Genomic DNA, 13,457 nt, shown 5'->3' with positions numbered 1-13,457 from the left:
TAAAGAACATCCAGTTTTATGTTTATATATATATATATATATATATACTATACCCTCAAAAATATGTACAAATTGTGTACAAAAATGTATATTTACTTTTTTACCCTCATTAATATGTTTACTCTCATTAATATATTTAATTGGGTTTTTTTTCATTAAACATACCATCAACTAATACAATTTTATTTTATTTTTAACAAAAACTTGTAATGCCTTTTTTAAATAAAAAAAATTATAATGTTTTGTACTTCATATGTTATTATTGTTATTTAAAAAGGAAAAAAAAAATTGTATGTACGAAGACTTTGTTTATTACCACGAGATGATTTATTTTTACTCCTTCGCGGTTGCTCTTCTTATTTACAATGTCCTTTAATTATTACAAATATTGTTAAGGTTTATTAGCTTTTTAATTGTACATTATTTGATGGCTCGCACATAAACAACGTGAAATTTAAATGACATTCATATTAAATAATGATATTTGAGTAGATGTTATCAAGAGGTATAAATAACTTTAAAATCCTAAAATAGAAGGAAATCGATGATAGAAAAAAAAATGTATTTAAATATGGAGAGAATTTAAGAAGAAAAATATAACTAAGTGGTTATTGCTTTAGTATTAGATACAGATATAGATATTAGATGGTCGTAGAGCATTGAACTTACATTATTAAGATTTTAGCTACAACGAACATTTCACATATTATTACTCTGTATGACCAACTTCACAAAAAAATCGTTTGAAGAAAAATACGTTAAGTATTATTGAATCATGCAAATCAATTAAGAGTTCGTTCTAAACTAGCTTAAGATATGCAGGGATGCAAATCAATTCAATATTATTTAATAATAATTTTGAAATAACACTGTCAAACTTTTTAGGGTTTTAAAAAAATAATTATCATTAAAGATTTTGGTGGCTTTTTTATATTTCTACAAAACCACTATATAGGCATATAAACCAAATAGTACGTATTAAAACTACCAGATCTACCACCCAAACCAAAGGTCGGTGTAACTACGCGCTATTACAACTTCTATGCAACAGCTAACTCTTTCGCGTGCATCACGCGCGTAGGATACCCTAGATTTCTATTTATATATAAATAGACATGTAGGGACCATAACCCTACATGTCTATTTATATATAGACCCCCTTTCCTTAATCCGCCCATCATGCATTAGAAAAGGTCCAACGGTCTCTACACATAAAGCTAAACTTATACTCTATAAAAGACGTAATAAGCCTAATAATAATTACTTAAATGGATCACTTGAATTTTAGGCTAAACTGTATGACATCGTATAAAAACAATCATCACCGGCACTGGCGGACCTAGGAAGTAACAAGGGGTAGCACATGACAATTTTAAGGTGCAACAGCCTGTATCTTGCTTGGTATAGACTGAAAATGCGGAAAAAACATGTAGCTGTTTTGTAAAGAACATGTCATTATTTTGTAAATATTATATAGTGGTTTTCTAAAGAACATCCAATTTTATTTATATATATATATATATATATATATATATATATATATATATATATATATATATATATATATATATATATATATATATATATATATATATATCTTAAGAACATCTGTTATATTAATAAAGAAAATGAAAATATTATGTAATGAACATTATTTATATATATCAATTTCAAAGATCATTTCACAGTAAGTAAGGAACATTACTCCCTCCGTTTTTAAATACTTGCTCCGTTTCTCCTAAAACTCCGCGCTAGGAGAAATTGGAGAAAGTAATTAAATATGGAAGTAGTGGGGTTGGTGGAAGAATAAAAAATTGAAAAAAATAAAAAAATAGTGGAGAAAATTGAAGGAAAGAGAATATGGAATTAATATTGTTGGGTCCACTTGGTGAGAGAAATTAATTAAATATTGTAAAAACTTTCCAAATAAGGAGATGGAGCAAGTATTTAAAAACGACCGGAAAAGGAAAGTGGAGCAAGTATTTAAAAACGGAGGGAGTATATCACAAATAAAAATACATTACACTGACAATCAAACAACATGAACATATGTTCTTTTCACTCCTTTTTGGTACAAATATGTTCTTTTTACTTTAAGTATATGCTCATTACATTTCAATAGTGTGTCCTTTTCACTGCACTTGTATGTTCTTTACATTTGTATAATATGTTCTTTTTGCAAAACGGCGGTACAATGCAATGTACCCACGCCTGTAGGAACTACACACTGGGGTAGCACATGCTACCCCTAGAAAAGAGAAAAAAATATAGTGTTGATCAAAGAGACCTGGTATTATGCATAGGCGATCTCTAATCAGCCAATAGGAGCATATTCACTGTACCCGTAGGGCCCATACCACCAGTTTCCTTTGCTTTCAGTTTTATAGTAAAAGAGACCAGTTGTGTCTAACAACCGGTTTCTTAGGTTGTCTTGTGTTATTTTTTTCTTTTTCCCAAACTTTTGTTTATGAACTTCTACTTCTACTTTATGTGAGCATAATTAATTATGCATTCAACCACTTTTTTTTTTTTTTTTTTTTTGAAATCTTTCATTTAAATTTATGAAAAATCAAGTAATAAAATTTATGATTTCAAAATATACTCATACTTTAATTATTTTTTAATCACCATACGTATGAAGATGATACTAATCATACATATTTTAATTATTTTTTAATCACCATACGTATGAAGATGATACTAATCACCATACTCATACTAATCACCATAGTCCAATACTAATATATGTCTTCCGATCCCTATTTTATTATCCTTGATTTTTATTGTATTTCAATTTTAGTAGTTTATTTATTATATTTTGTATTTTATTCGTCCTATAGTTCGTAGTAGTTTATTTGTTAGACCGTAGTATTATTTCTTCAAAACAGGGGTTTCTAACATACACAAGTTATAGTTTAATAACCCAATTCTCTGTGGGATCGACCCTAGCTTACCCTACTACATTTTAGGAGGTTAGAGTTAGGTTTATTTTTGGTAGACACGCGACATTCGTACCAAAATTTGGCGCCGTTGCCGGGGAGTTGGCGTTTTATTTCATTATTTCTTGTGTTTTTTTTTTTCTAACTTTTCCTGCTAACTTGTCACCTAGTTCCTTGTTTTTGTATGTGTGACAGAAACTTGAAGCATCAAAGATTAAGAAACTTTGCAGCAAGGAATCAGGGACTGATAATTTATCCTTTTTCTACTCTTCCAGTAGCTAAAAGGACTCGTGCTCAAATACTGGATCAAGCTCGTCACATTCCGTTGCCTCTAAGCGAAAGCTCGTCTTCAGACGAGGAAAGTGAAGAGTTTTTTGAGATAGGTGATCAAACACTCAAGCAGCTCGCAGCTCCAACTTTTGATGCAAATTTGTTGTGCATAGTAGATGATGGGACAGAAATTGAGATCAAGCCTGGACTGATCAGAGCCCTTCCCACATTTTCAGGTTTCCGTACTAATTCCTTGGGGTCAGTCCACATGAATGAGATGAACAGATTTTTGAAGGAATTCCACATAGCATGTGCGGGGATGAAACCAGCTGGAGTTACCCTAGATCAACTCAAGCTGAAGGCATTTCCTTTTGCCTTGTCCGACGCTGCCAAGGAGTGGTTATTTAAGGTACTTGCCGGAACCATTACAACCTGGGATCAGATGCTGAAAGTGTTTGCTAACAGATATTTTCCAGCATCTTTAATAGCCAATATCAGGAAGGAAATATGTGGAATTCGACTAGAAGATTCGGAGACACTTTATGAGTATTGGGAGCGTTTCAAGAAGCTATGTGATAGCTGTCCCAACCATCAGATCAGTGAGCAATTACTAGTGCAGTACTTTTATGAAGGGCTCAAGGAGTCGGACATAAACTTTATTGATGCTGCAAGTAGCGGAGCATTGGTTGATAAGACACCCGCGGAGGCAAAGACACTGATAGCAAACATGGCAGCAAACTCTCAGTACCGTGGAGGTCGAAATATTAAGTCCAGTTCTGTACGTCAAGTTAATGAAGTGGTGAATTCTAACCTCGAGCAACAATTAGCTAAACTCACTTCTTTAGTGGAGCGAGTGATGATCGAAAAAGGGCAAGAAAGAGTTTGTGGCATATGTTCGATAGCGGGACACCCAACTGATATGTGCCCTACTATGCAAGAAGAACAAGTGAATTCTGTTGGTGGTGTTCAGGGACAGCAAAGACGTTATGATCCGTTCTCTCAGACTTATAATCCGGGGTGGAGAGATCATCCAAACCTGAGATATGGCAATGTTCAGCAGCAGGCAGGCAACTCCAACCTCAGACAACCAGCTTTCCAGCAACAACAAGCATCTAATCCTCCACCTGGTTTTCATCAACAACCGCAATATCAGCCGCGACCTCAAAATCAGCAAGTTTCCCAGCCACAATCTGGTAGCATGTCTCTGGAAGAAATCGTGAAGGCAATGGCTGACAACACTTTGAATTTTCAGCAAGAAACAAGAAGTTGACTTAAGAACTTGGAGAACCAAGTTTCTCAGTTAGCTAACACAGTGGGAAAACTCCAAGCTCAGAATTCTAACAAGTTGCCTAGCCAACCAGAAAGAAATCCGAAGGAGAATGCAAGCGCCGTATCACTTAGAAGTGGCAAGCAGCTGGAGGTTCCAGAAAAAAGCAGGAGTGAAACGCTAGCAGAACACCAAGAGGAACATGAGACTGTTGTTCCAGGAAAAAATGAGCAGCCCTCTAAGGTAAGTGATGTTGTTTCATCCAAAACTGACCATTTTTCTTCTTCTGTTCCTTTCCCTAGCAGGTTAACTTCTAAGGATAAGAAGAAAGAGATGGAAAAGGAGGTGCTAGATGTATTTCGCAAGGTAGAGGTGAACATACCTTTACTGGAAGCCATTAGACAGGTACCGCGTTATGCAAAGTTTCTGAAGGATTTGTGCACTAACAAGCGAAAACTGAATGGAGATGAGAAGGTCAGCGTAAGTGAGAATGTATCTGCAGTTTTACAGAGGAAAATTCCTCCTAAGTGCAAGGATCCAAGTATTTTTACTATACCTTGTAGAATAGGTAACATGAGATATGAGAGGTGCATGTTAGACTTAGGTGCTTCTATTAATGTGATGCCTTTATCTATTTATAAAGCACTGAACTTAGGACTTTTAAAATATACTCGTGTGATTATTCAACTTGCTGACTGTTCTAATACTTATCCTTTAGGAGTGATTGAGGATGTCTTAGTACAAGTAAATGAACTTGTGTTTCCTGCTGATTTTTATGTGTTAGATATGCCAAATGATGAATCCTCTAATGCAATGCCAATCTTATTAGGGAGACCTTTTCTAAAAACATCTAGAACCAAGATTGATGTTCATAGTGGGATTTTGACCATGGAATTTGATGGGGAGGTTATCCGATTTAATTTATTTGATGCCATGAGATACCCCTCTGATTGTGAATATGTTTCTAGTATAGATGTTATTGATACACTAACTGAGCAAGTATTTTTTCTCTCTGGTCATGATGCATTAGATGTTGTTTTGACTGAACCTGTGGAAAAAGTGCAATACACTAACCTGCAGGAACATTTTGAGCTTGAAAATGATGTCAAGGAAGCTTTCTCCTCCTTGGAAGTGCTTCCAAATAAGCAAGGAAGGTATGTAGATAAATTTATGAAATTGCCTGTCACATCTAACAGACTTTTACCTTCAATTGTACAGCCACCTGAAGTGGAGTTAAAACTTCTGCCTGGCCACTTGAAGTATGCATTTTTGGGAGAGAATGACACTCTTCCAGTCATAATCGCGAGTAACCTAACTCCGACTCAAGAGCAAAAGCTGGTGCAAGTTCTCAAGGAGCACAAAACAGCTTTAGGGTGGACAGTTGCGGATATTAAAGGGATTAGCCCTTCTATGTGCCAACATAGAATTTTATTATAAGAGGGAGCTAAACCTGTGAGACAAGTGCAGCGACGACTTAATCCACCTATGATGGAAGTAGTAAAGAAAGAAGTATTAAAGCTTCTTGAAGTGGGGGTGATATATCCTATATCAGATAGCCCTTAGGTCAGTCCCTTGCAAGGGGTCCCGAAAAAGTCAGGAGTTACAGTGGTGGAGAATGATAAGGGAGAAATGGTTCCCACTCGAGTGCAAAATGGATGGAGAGTTTGTGTAGATTACAGGAAACTTAATTCTATGACTCGAAAAGATCATTTTCCCTTACCCTTTATTGATCAAATGGTAGAACGTCTTGCTAGTCATGCTTATTACTGTTTTCTTAACGGATATTCAGGTTATGTGCAGGTTCCTATAGCTTCGGAGGATCAAGAAAAAACAACGTTCACATGCCCGTATGGTACATTTGCGTATCGTCGTATGCCATTTGGATTGTGCAATGCTCCGGCGACTTTTCAGAGATGTATGGTAAGCATCTTTTCAGATTATCTTGAAAATTTTATAAAAGTTTTCATGGATGATTTCACTGTACATGGAGATTCTTTTGATAGTTGCTTAGAAAATCTCACTTTAGTTCTTAAACGTTGTCTTGAAACTAACCTTGTGCTTAATTCTGAAAAATGTCATTTCATGGTTCAACAAGGTATAGTTTTAGGCCATATTGTGTCTTCTGAAGGAATAAAAGTCGATAAAGCTAAAATATACCTTATTTCTTCTCTGCCTTACCCCGCCTGTGTGCGGGAAGTTCGTTCTTTTCTTGGCCATGCAGGTTTCTATCGCAGGTTTATTGAAGGATTCTCTAAGATTGCGCAACCACTATGCAGACTACTCCAAAAGGATGTGGAGTTCCACTTTGATGAGGCCTGTAAGCAGGCATTTGACAAGCTAAAAGATAAGTTGGTCAGCGCCCCTGTTCTACAACCACCTAACTAGGAGCTCCCCTTCGAACTGATGTGTGACGTGTCCAACTATGATGCTGTAGGGGCAGTGCTGGGCCAGCGAGTTGGAAAGATTCCTCATACAATCTACTATGCTTCGAAAACTCTTGATGAGGCTCAAGCTAATTATACTACGACTGAAAAAGAACTTCTTGCTATAGTTTTTGCTTTAGATAAATTTCGATCTTATTTATTGGGAACTAAAATCATTGTGTTTACTGATCATGCAGCGTTAAAGTTCCTATTATCAAAAAAGGAAGCAAAACCAAGGCTAATACGTTGGATCTTGTTACTTCAAGAGTTCAACGTTGAAATTAGAGACAAGAAAGGTTCTGACAATAGTGTTGCTGATCATTTGAGCAGATTAGTTGGTGTTGATGAAGGAAAATCTCCAATCAATGAAGAGTTCCCCGACAAGCAACTTCATGCTTTGATCTCAGGAACTCCGTGGTATGCTGATTTAGTGAATTTTCTTGTATCTGGGATGTTTCCAGTCAGCTACACTAAATCACAAAAGGACCGAATGCGAAGCATATCAAAATACTACATATGGGATGACCCGTATCTCTGGAAGTATTGTGTTGATCAGTTGATCAGAAGGTGCGTACCTGACTCTAAGTTTCTTTCGATACTAACTTTCTGTCATTCTTATGCATGTGGAGGACATTTCGGGCCTAAGAGAACTGCACGCAAGGTTTTAGAGAGTGGATTCTATTGGCCATCCATATTCAAAGATGCATATGAAATTTGTAAGACTTGTGATAATTGTCAAAGAACAGGTACACTAGGTCCTAGGAATGAAATGCCCCAAACCCTCATTTTAATATGTGAAATTTTCGACGTTTGAGGTATGGATTTCATGGGACCCTTTCCTTCTTCTTTTGGCTTTCAATATATCTTGCTTGTTGTTGATTATGTCTCAAAATGGGTGGAAGCTATAGCCACCCGTACTAATGATTCTAAAGTGGTTGCAGAATTTTTGAAATCGAATATATTTTCTAGATACGGATTTCCAAGGGCCATCATCAATGATAAGGGGAGACACTTTTGCAATAAGACAGTAGGGGCTCTCTTAAAGAAGTATAATGTGTTTCATCGAATATCTACTGCATACCACCCACAATCAAATGGACAGGCTGAAGTTTCTAACAGAGAGATCAAGTCCATCCTTGAAAAGACCGTAAATCCAAATAGGAAAGATTGGAGCCTCCGCCTTAATGATGCTTTGTGGGCATACAGGACAGCATATAAGAAGCCCATTGGGATATCTCCGTATAGGCTTGTGTTTGGTAAACCCTGCCACCTTCCTGTGGAGTTGGAACACAAAGCCTTCTGGGCCGTGAAGCAATGTAATATGGAAATGGATGCAGCGGGTGAGCAACGAAAACTTCAGTTACAAGAGTTAGAGGAGATCCGGAATGATGCTTTTGAAAATGCAAGGATATATAAAGAGAAGACTAAGACATTTCATGATAAACGCATCTCACGGAAGACATTCACAGTTGGGCATAAAGTTCTTCTCTACCATTCTCGGCTCAAACTATTTCCTGGCAAACTCCGTTCTCGATGGGTGGGACCATTTGTTGTCACAAAGGTGTATGAGCATGGTGCAGTGGATATTCGTAGTGAAGATACGGGGAAAGAATTCAAGGTGAACGGTCATCGGTTGAAGCCTTACTATGAGGGTTATTAGGTCCAGAACATTGAAGTAATGGAGCTTGAAGCCCCTAGTTATGATGCCTAGTATGCTCAGAAACCGTCAAGCTAACGACGATAAATATAGCGCTCTTGGGAGGCAACCCAAGTTTAGGAAGATAATTTGATGTTTTATTTTATCTTTTTTTTTTAATACTGTTATTTGTCTGTTTTCAAAAAAAAAAAAAATTATGGACACTGAAGTTGCTTGTTTTAGTGTGATTTGTTTCAGAGCACAGCCAGGTGTAAAGTTGCAGCACCAATCTTTCTATACAGGAAGCCATCAGGCTAGCTACACATATCAGCAGCAGCCTGGAAGCATCCAACACGAGGCTCGCTGCATTGGACAGAACCATTTTCTCTCCAATAATAGCAAGACATGAGCAAATTTCAGCTTGGGGGATGCTAACAGGGCAGTCAGTGTTCACATTCAACTAACTAACTTCACCAGGTGAGCTCGTTTCCTTCTCCTTCTATTTTCTCCCTTTTATTTTGCTATTACTGATTTTCATTCAGTTACACATTGAGGGCAATGTGTGAATTAAACTTGGGGGGGAGTGAGTTATGTTTGGTATGGTATTCTGTGTCGACAGTGCTTTGCCTATGTTCTTAACAATATTCACTCTACTATGCTTAACTTTGGCTTATAGGCTTGTATATATGCAGATTTTTTTTTTAAAAAAAACATGGCTCTTTGAACAATTACAAGCTGATGGAAGTCAACGTTGTAGTGTTGTAATAAGAATGAAATGATTTAGGCATAAAGGCATTTGCACCAAAATAGCCAAAAAGCTTACATGATCCACTAATCAAATAATTTGAGCCTTATTGACCTATTTTTCTGGTTATCTAATTCAAGTACCATTGATCTGAAAAAATTAACCCAGATGTTTACCTTCTCTTGGATTAGTAGAGCAATGCATGTGTAAAGTGGATAATCAGTGTGGCAGTGTTTTATTATAATTAATTTTTCATATTAAAGGCTCTGCGTACCAATGTATGGGATCTAAAAAAAAAAAAAAAAAAAAAGAAAAAAAGATCAGAACCCATAAATGTACGTGTGGTGTTTTATGTATCGTAGTTGAGTAACTCGAGTTAGTAAATCCGTAGGGGTTTCTTCAAACCTAGTGCCTTGGGCCAACTGGACCGGGAGTCATTGGTTGAAAGCTCGTTACATGGGTTTCTTGACAGATACATAGCATTTAGAGTCATGAAACAAAATAAAAGGAGGGAAAGTCAAGAAGCTCCAAAAGTTATAAGAGGTGTGATTTTATAGTTTATGTATTAATTCTTGAGGCTCTACTAGTGATAGAGTTTTTTTTTATCATCACATTCCTTAAAATATGACACACCTTTATCTACCTTAACCCCTGCATCCTTTTATAAGTCCTATTGATCTTTCAAACTACTTCACCACATTGTTGATGCAAAGTAGGCTGTAATTGGTTTAAGAGCTGGTATTTGATTTCTAATCTCATAAATAAGTTTCCTTCTGCATATACTACTTGACTTGAGGCTGTTATTGAGCAATATAGAGTACTTGTTACAGCATGTTAGCCTGTCATATTATATATTGTTATATCAAGAGTTCTAACTCCTTTGTGATTTCATATCTTTGCTTGAGGACAAGCAAAATTATAAGCTTGGGGGAGTTTGATAGGGTCATAAAAGTATAATATTACATTTATTAAGCTCTTGATATTATAATTAAAATTTCATTGTTTAAGGGTGTTTTATTTAATATTCTTCCATAGACACGAGTTACTACTATTTTATTTATTTGTTTATAGGAAAGAGAATTTTGATATCAAAATGGATTCAATTGCTGCTCGGGATTCAAGGAAACGGAACCCCACAAATTGGGATTACTCATATTTGTATCAAGCCCAAAGTTAATGATGTAAGTGAAGCCCATCAAGAGAGACTTGATGTCCAGCAGCCCTGAAAGAAGCAGAGAAACCCCAAAAGAGGCAAACACGTTCATCTTCTCTAGGAAGCTGCTATAGGAAATCTTGACCGATTCTCGCGGGTAACAGATCATCAAACAATAGATGATAGGAATGAAATCAGTTAATTATGGGGGCAAAAAATTCGGATAGGTGGTTTTAATTGGGGGTCTAAGTTTTGTGGGTGGCAGTAGATCGGAAGAGACAACCAGTACCTACTGCAATTGAAGGACTGAAACAAGGGTGAAGAACAATTAATAGCACTAAATTTGTTATCTTCGTGGAATTAGCTAAGTGAATCTAATTGTCACTTTGTCAGTACCTTGTCTACTTTTAGTGGTATTACAATTTTGCTTATTACTATTTATATGCACTAGTTTTGTAGTTGGTATTGGAGTTTGGATAATTAGTTTTGTTTGATAAGTTTCATGATTGATTAAGCTTTGTTAATTAGCTATATTATGTATTTCATGATTTCTCCTTTTCTATTCTATATTATTAGTATGTCAGGCTAGATTAAATAAGGGTAGGGAGATAAATTATGCATTGGATTATTGTATTGTGAGAATAGAATTGTTATAATTATTGGGTATTATGTTTATGTCTTGATTGGATTGATAATTTGGTTTATTGATATGAACTAGTCGAATTATATTTTAGACATGCCATCTTTTGTATAGTTTACTAGTTTGATTGCTAAAGTATTAACTTGTGATACGTAATTGTCTTTGTTAGTTTCCTTTGGTAGCAATTAGGTGTGTGATTGGTGACTAAAACCTTTTATAATACCTAAGATTATCAACCCTTTGAGTTGCACAAATCCGAGCTTGTGAGATTTGTGGTTTAAGTTAACTATCTCCTTGTTTTAATGCTGCTAATTAATCGAGTCTAGAGAGCTTGTTCTAGATTGTTAGTTAGTTAGACAATAACCCAAGAGCTTGTTTGGTTTATTTGCACTTGAGGGAGGTTGAGTGCTTATTTGTGTTCATCGGTTAACATTAAGACATATGCATGATTTATTTGATTCGGTGATCAATTCATAGTCCAATACTAATATATGTCTTCCGATCCCTATTTTATTATCCTTGATTTTTATTGTATTTCAATTTTAGTAGTTTATTTATTATATTTTGTATTTTATTCGTCCTATAGTTCGTAGTAGTTTATTTGTTAGACCGTAGTATTATTTCTTCAAAACAGGGGTTTCTAACATACACAAGTTATAGTTTAATAACCCAATTCTCTGTGGGATCGACCCTAGCTTACCCTACTACATTTTAGGAGGTTAGAGTTAGGTTTATTTTTGGTAGACACGCGACAGTCGTACCATTTAGTTCAACAAAAAAAAAAGTCAAATCAAATTAAGCCGTCTCCCCGGCAACGGCGCCAAAATTTGATAGGTTGTCGTACACCTGTCAAAAATAAATTCCTAACAAATCCAACTAACAATGTAGCAAGGTAAGCAAGGTCGAATCCACAGAGAGATGGTATTCAATCTAACCTCTAAGAAATTGGAGAAACTAAACAAGTCACGAAATTCGGATAGAAAAGTAGTCTAAATTAAAAGATGGATAAAATAATAAGACCTAGGGTTATGGTTCACCATGTTTATAGCTCTAAATCTATCAAATATCAATAAAAATTCAATCAATCAATTATCTAGAGCAATTGCTAAGCCTACAGTCAGGTCTTAACGCTTTCAATTCAACATATGTAGTTCGGTCGCTAACATAATCAGAATTGCTAATTGTAGGTAAGCCTCTAAAAGTAAGATCTTTCGATTCAAACTCTTATTAACAAAAATTAATCAAACAATTGATCAAGTTGCAAGATTAACAATAAAACACTATCAATTAGAGAAATCAATAATCAAAATATCAATAATATCAATCAAGATTCATTATATAAACATGGATTCCCAAACCCTAGAAATAAAACTACTCAAACATGGAAGAAATAATAAAAACTAGATATAAGGAATAAAACATAATTAAAAGCAGGAAAATAGAAATAAAATACCTCAATGAATTAAAATAGTAAACCCAAGAATTATCCATGGAAGAATCCATGGAGATGCCATGAGAAACTAGGGTTCAAAAGAACGTAAAATAATAAAAGATATATAAGGCATAAAGGAAAATAATAATCCCTTGAGATATTTATAAACTTCCGAAATCTAATCTAAAGATAAATAAAGAAAATATAAATTACATAAGTTGAATTATTATTGGATGATAGAAGAGGACGTGTCACGAATAAGATCGACGGAATCGAGGGACAAGTGAAGGACGTGTAGCGATGAAGCCTCGTGGGATGCTTAGGCTGGTCGTGTACTCGCCATATCCTGCGGCCGCAGGTCAGCCCGCGCCCTGGCAGTAGCTACGGAGCCTCGATTGGGGGCGCACTACTAAAAAAGAAGGTTTTTGCGACCGTCTTAAACGGTCGCAAAAAATAACAATAACGGTCGCTGATTATAATTGCGACCGTCAACGGTCGTAACCTGGTTGTCGTTATTACCATGGTCGCAAAAAAAAAAATTACGACCGCTTGACGGTCGCAATTAATTTGCAACCGCTTTATTTATTTTCAACGACCGGCAATAAAACGGTCGCAAATATTATTAATTGCGACTGTTAACAAGCCGGTCGCAAATATGGACACTTGCGACGGTCTTAGGCGGTCGTTAAATTTTTTTAAAAAAATTAAAAAAAATTACAAAACGCACCCAACAACTAATTCCCACTGACCCCCCCCCCCCCCAACAACCTGCTGCACTCGTTCACAGCCTAAACCCCCTTACCCACCACCACCGTCCTCCCTAAACTACCACTACCCACGACCACCCACCACCGCCGCCCTCTCTAAACATCCAACGACACTCACCACTACCGCTATCTTTAACCCAAAAAAAACCCACAGAAAATAAATCACCCAACCATAGATATATGAA

General features: G+C 35.9%; 1 protein-coding gene across 1 annotated transcript; it reads left to right on the top strand.

The window, feature by feature from the left end:
- Positions 1-3,123: 3,123 nt before the first annotated feature.
- Positions 3,124-5,913, top strand: LOC145632723 (uncharacterized). Its single transcript, XM_081685066.1, has 2 exons — positions 3,124-4,431; positions 4,543-5,913. The coding sequence occupies exons 1-2, from the start codon at positions 3,124-3,126 to the stop codon at positions 5,911-5,913; spliced, it is 2,679 nt and encodes an 892-aa protein (XP_081541192.1).
- The last annotated feature ends 7,544 nt before the right edge of the window (positions 5,914-13,457 follow it).

Source organism: Chenopodium album, chromosome 5 (genome assembly GCF_948465745.1).
Source record: "Chenopodium album chromosome 5, dcCheAlbu1.1, whole genome shotgun sequence".
Taxonomy (NCBI): Eukaryota; Viridiplantae; Streptophyta; class Magnoliopsida; order Caryophyllales; family Amaranthaceae; genus Chenopodium; species Chenopodium album.
Note: the sequence above shows the minus strand (reverse complement) of the source record. Positions and strands in the feature narration are given on the sequence as shown.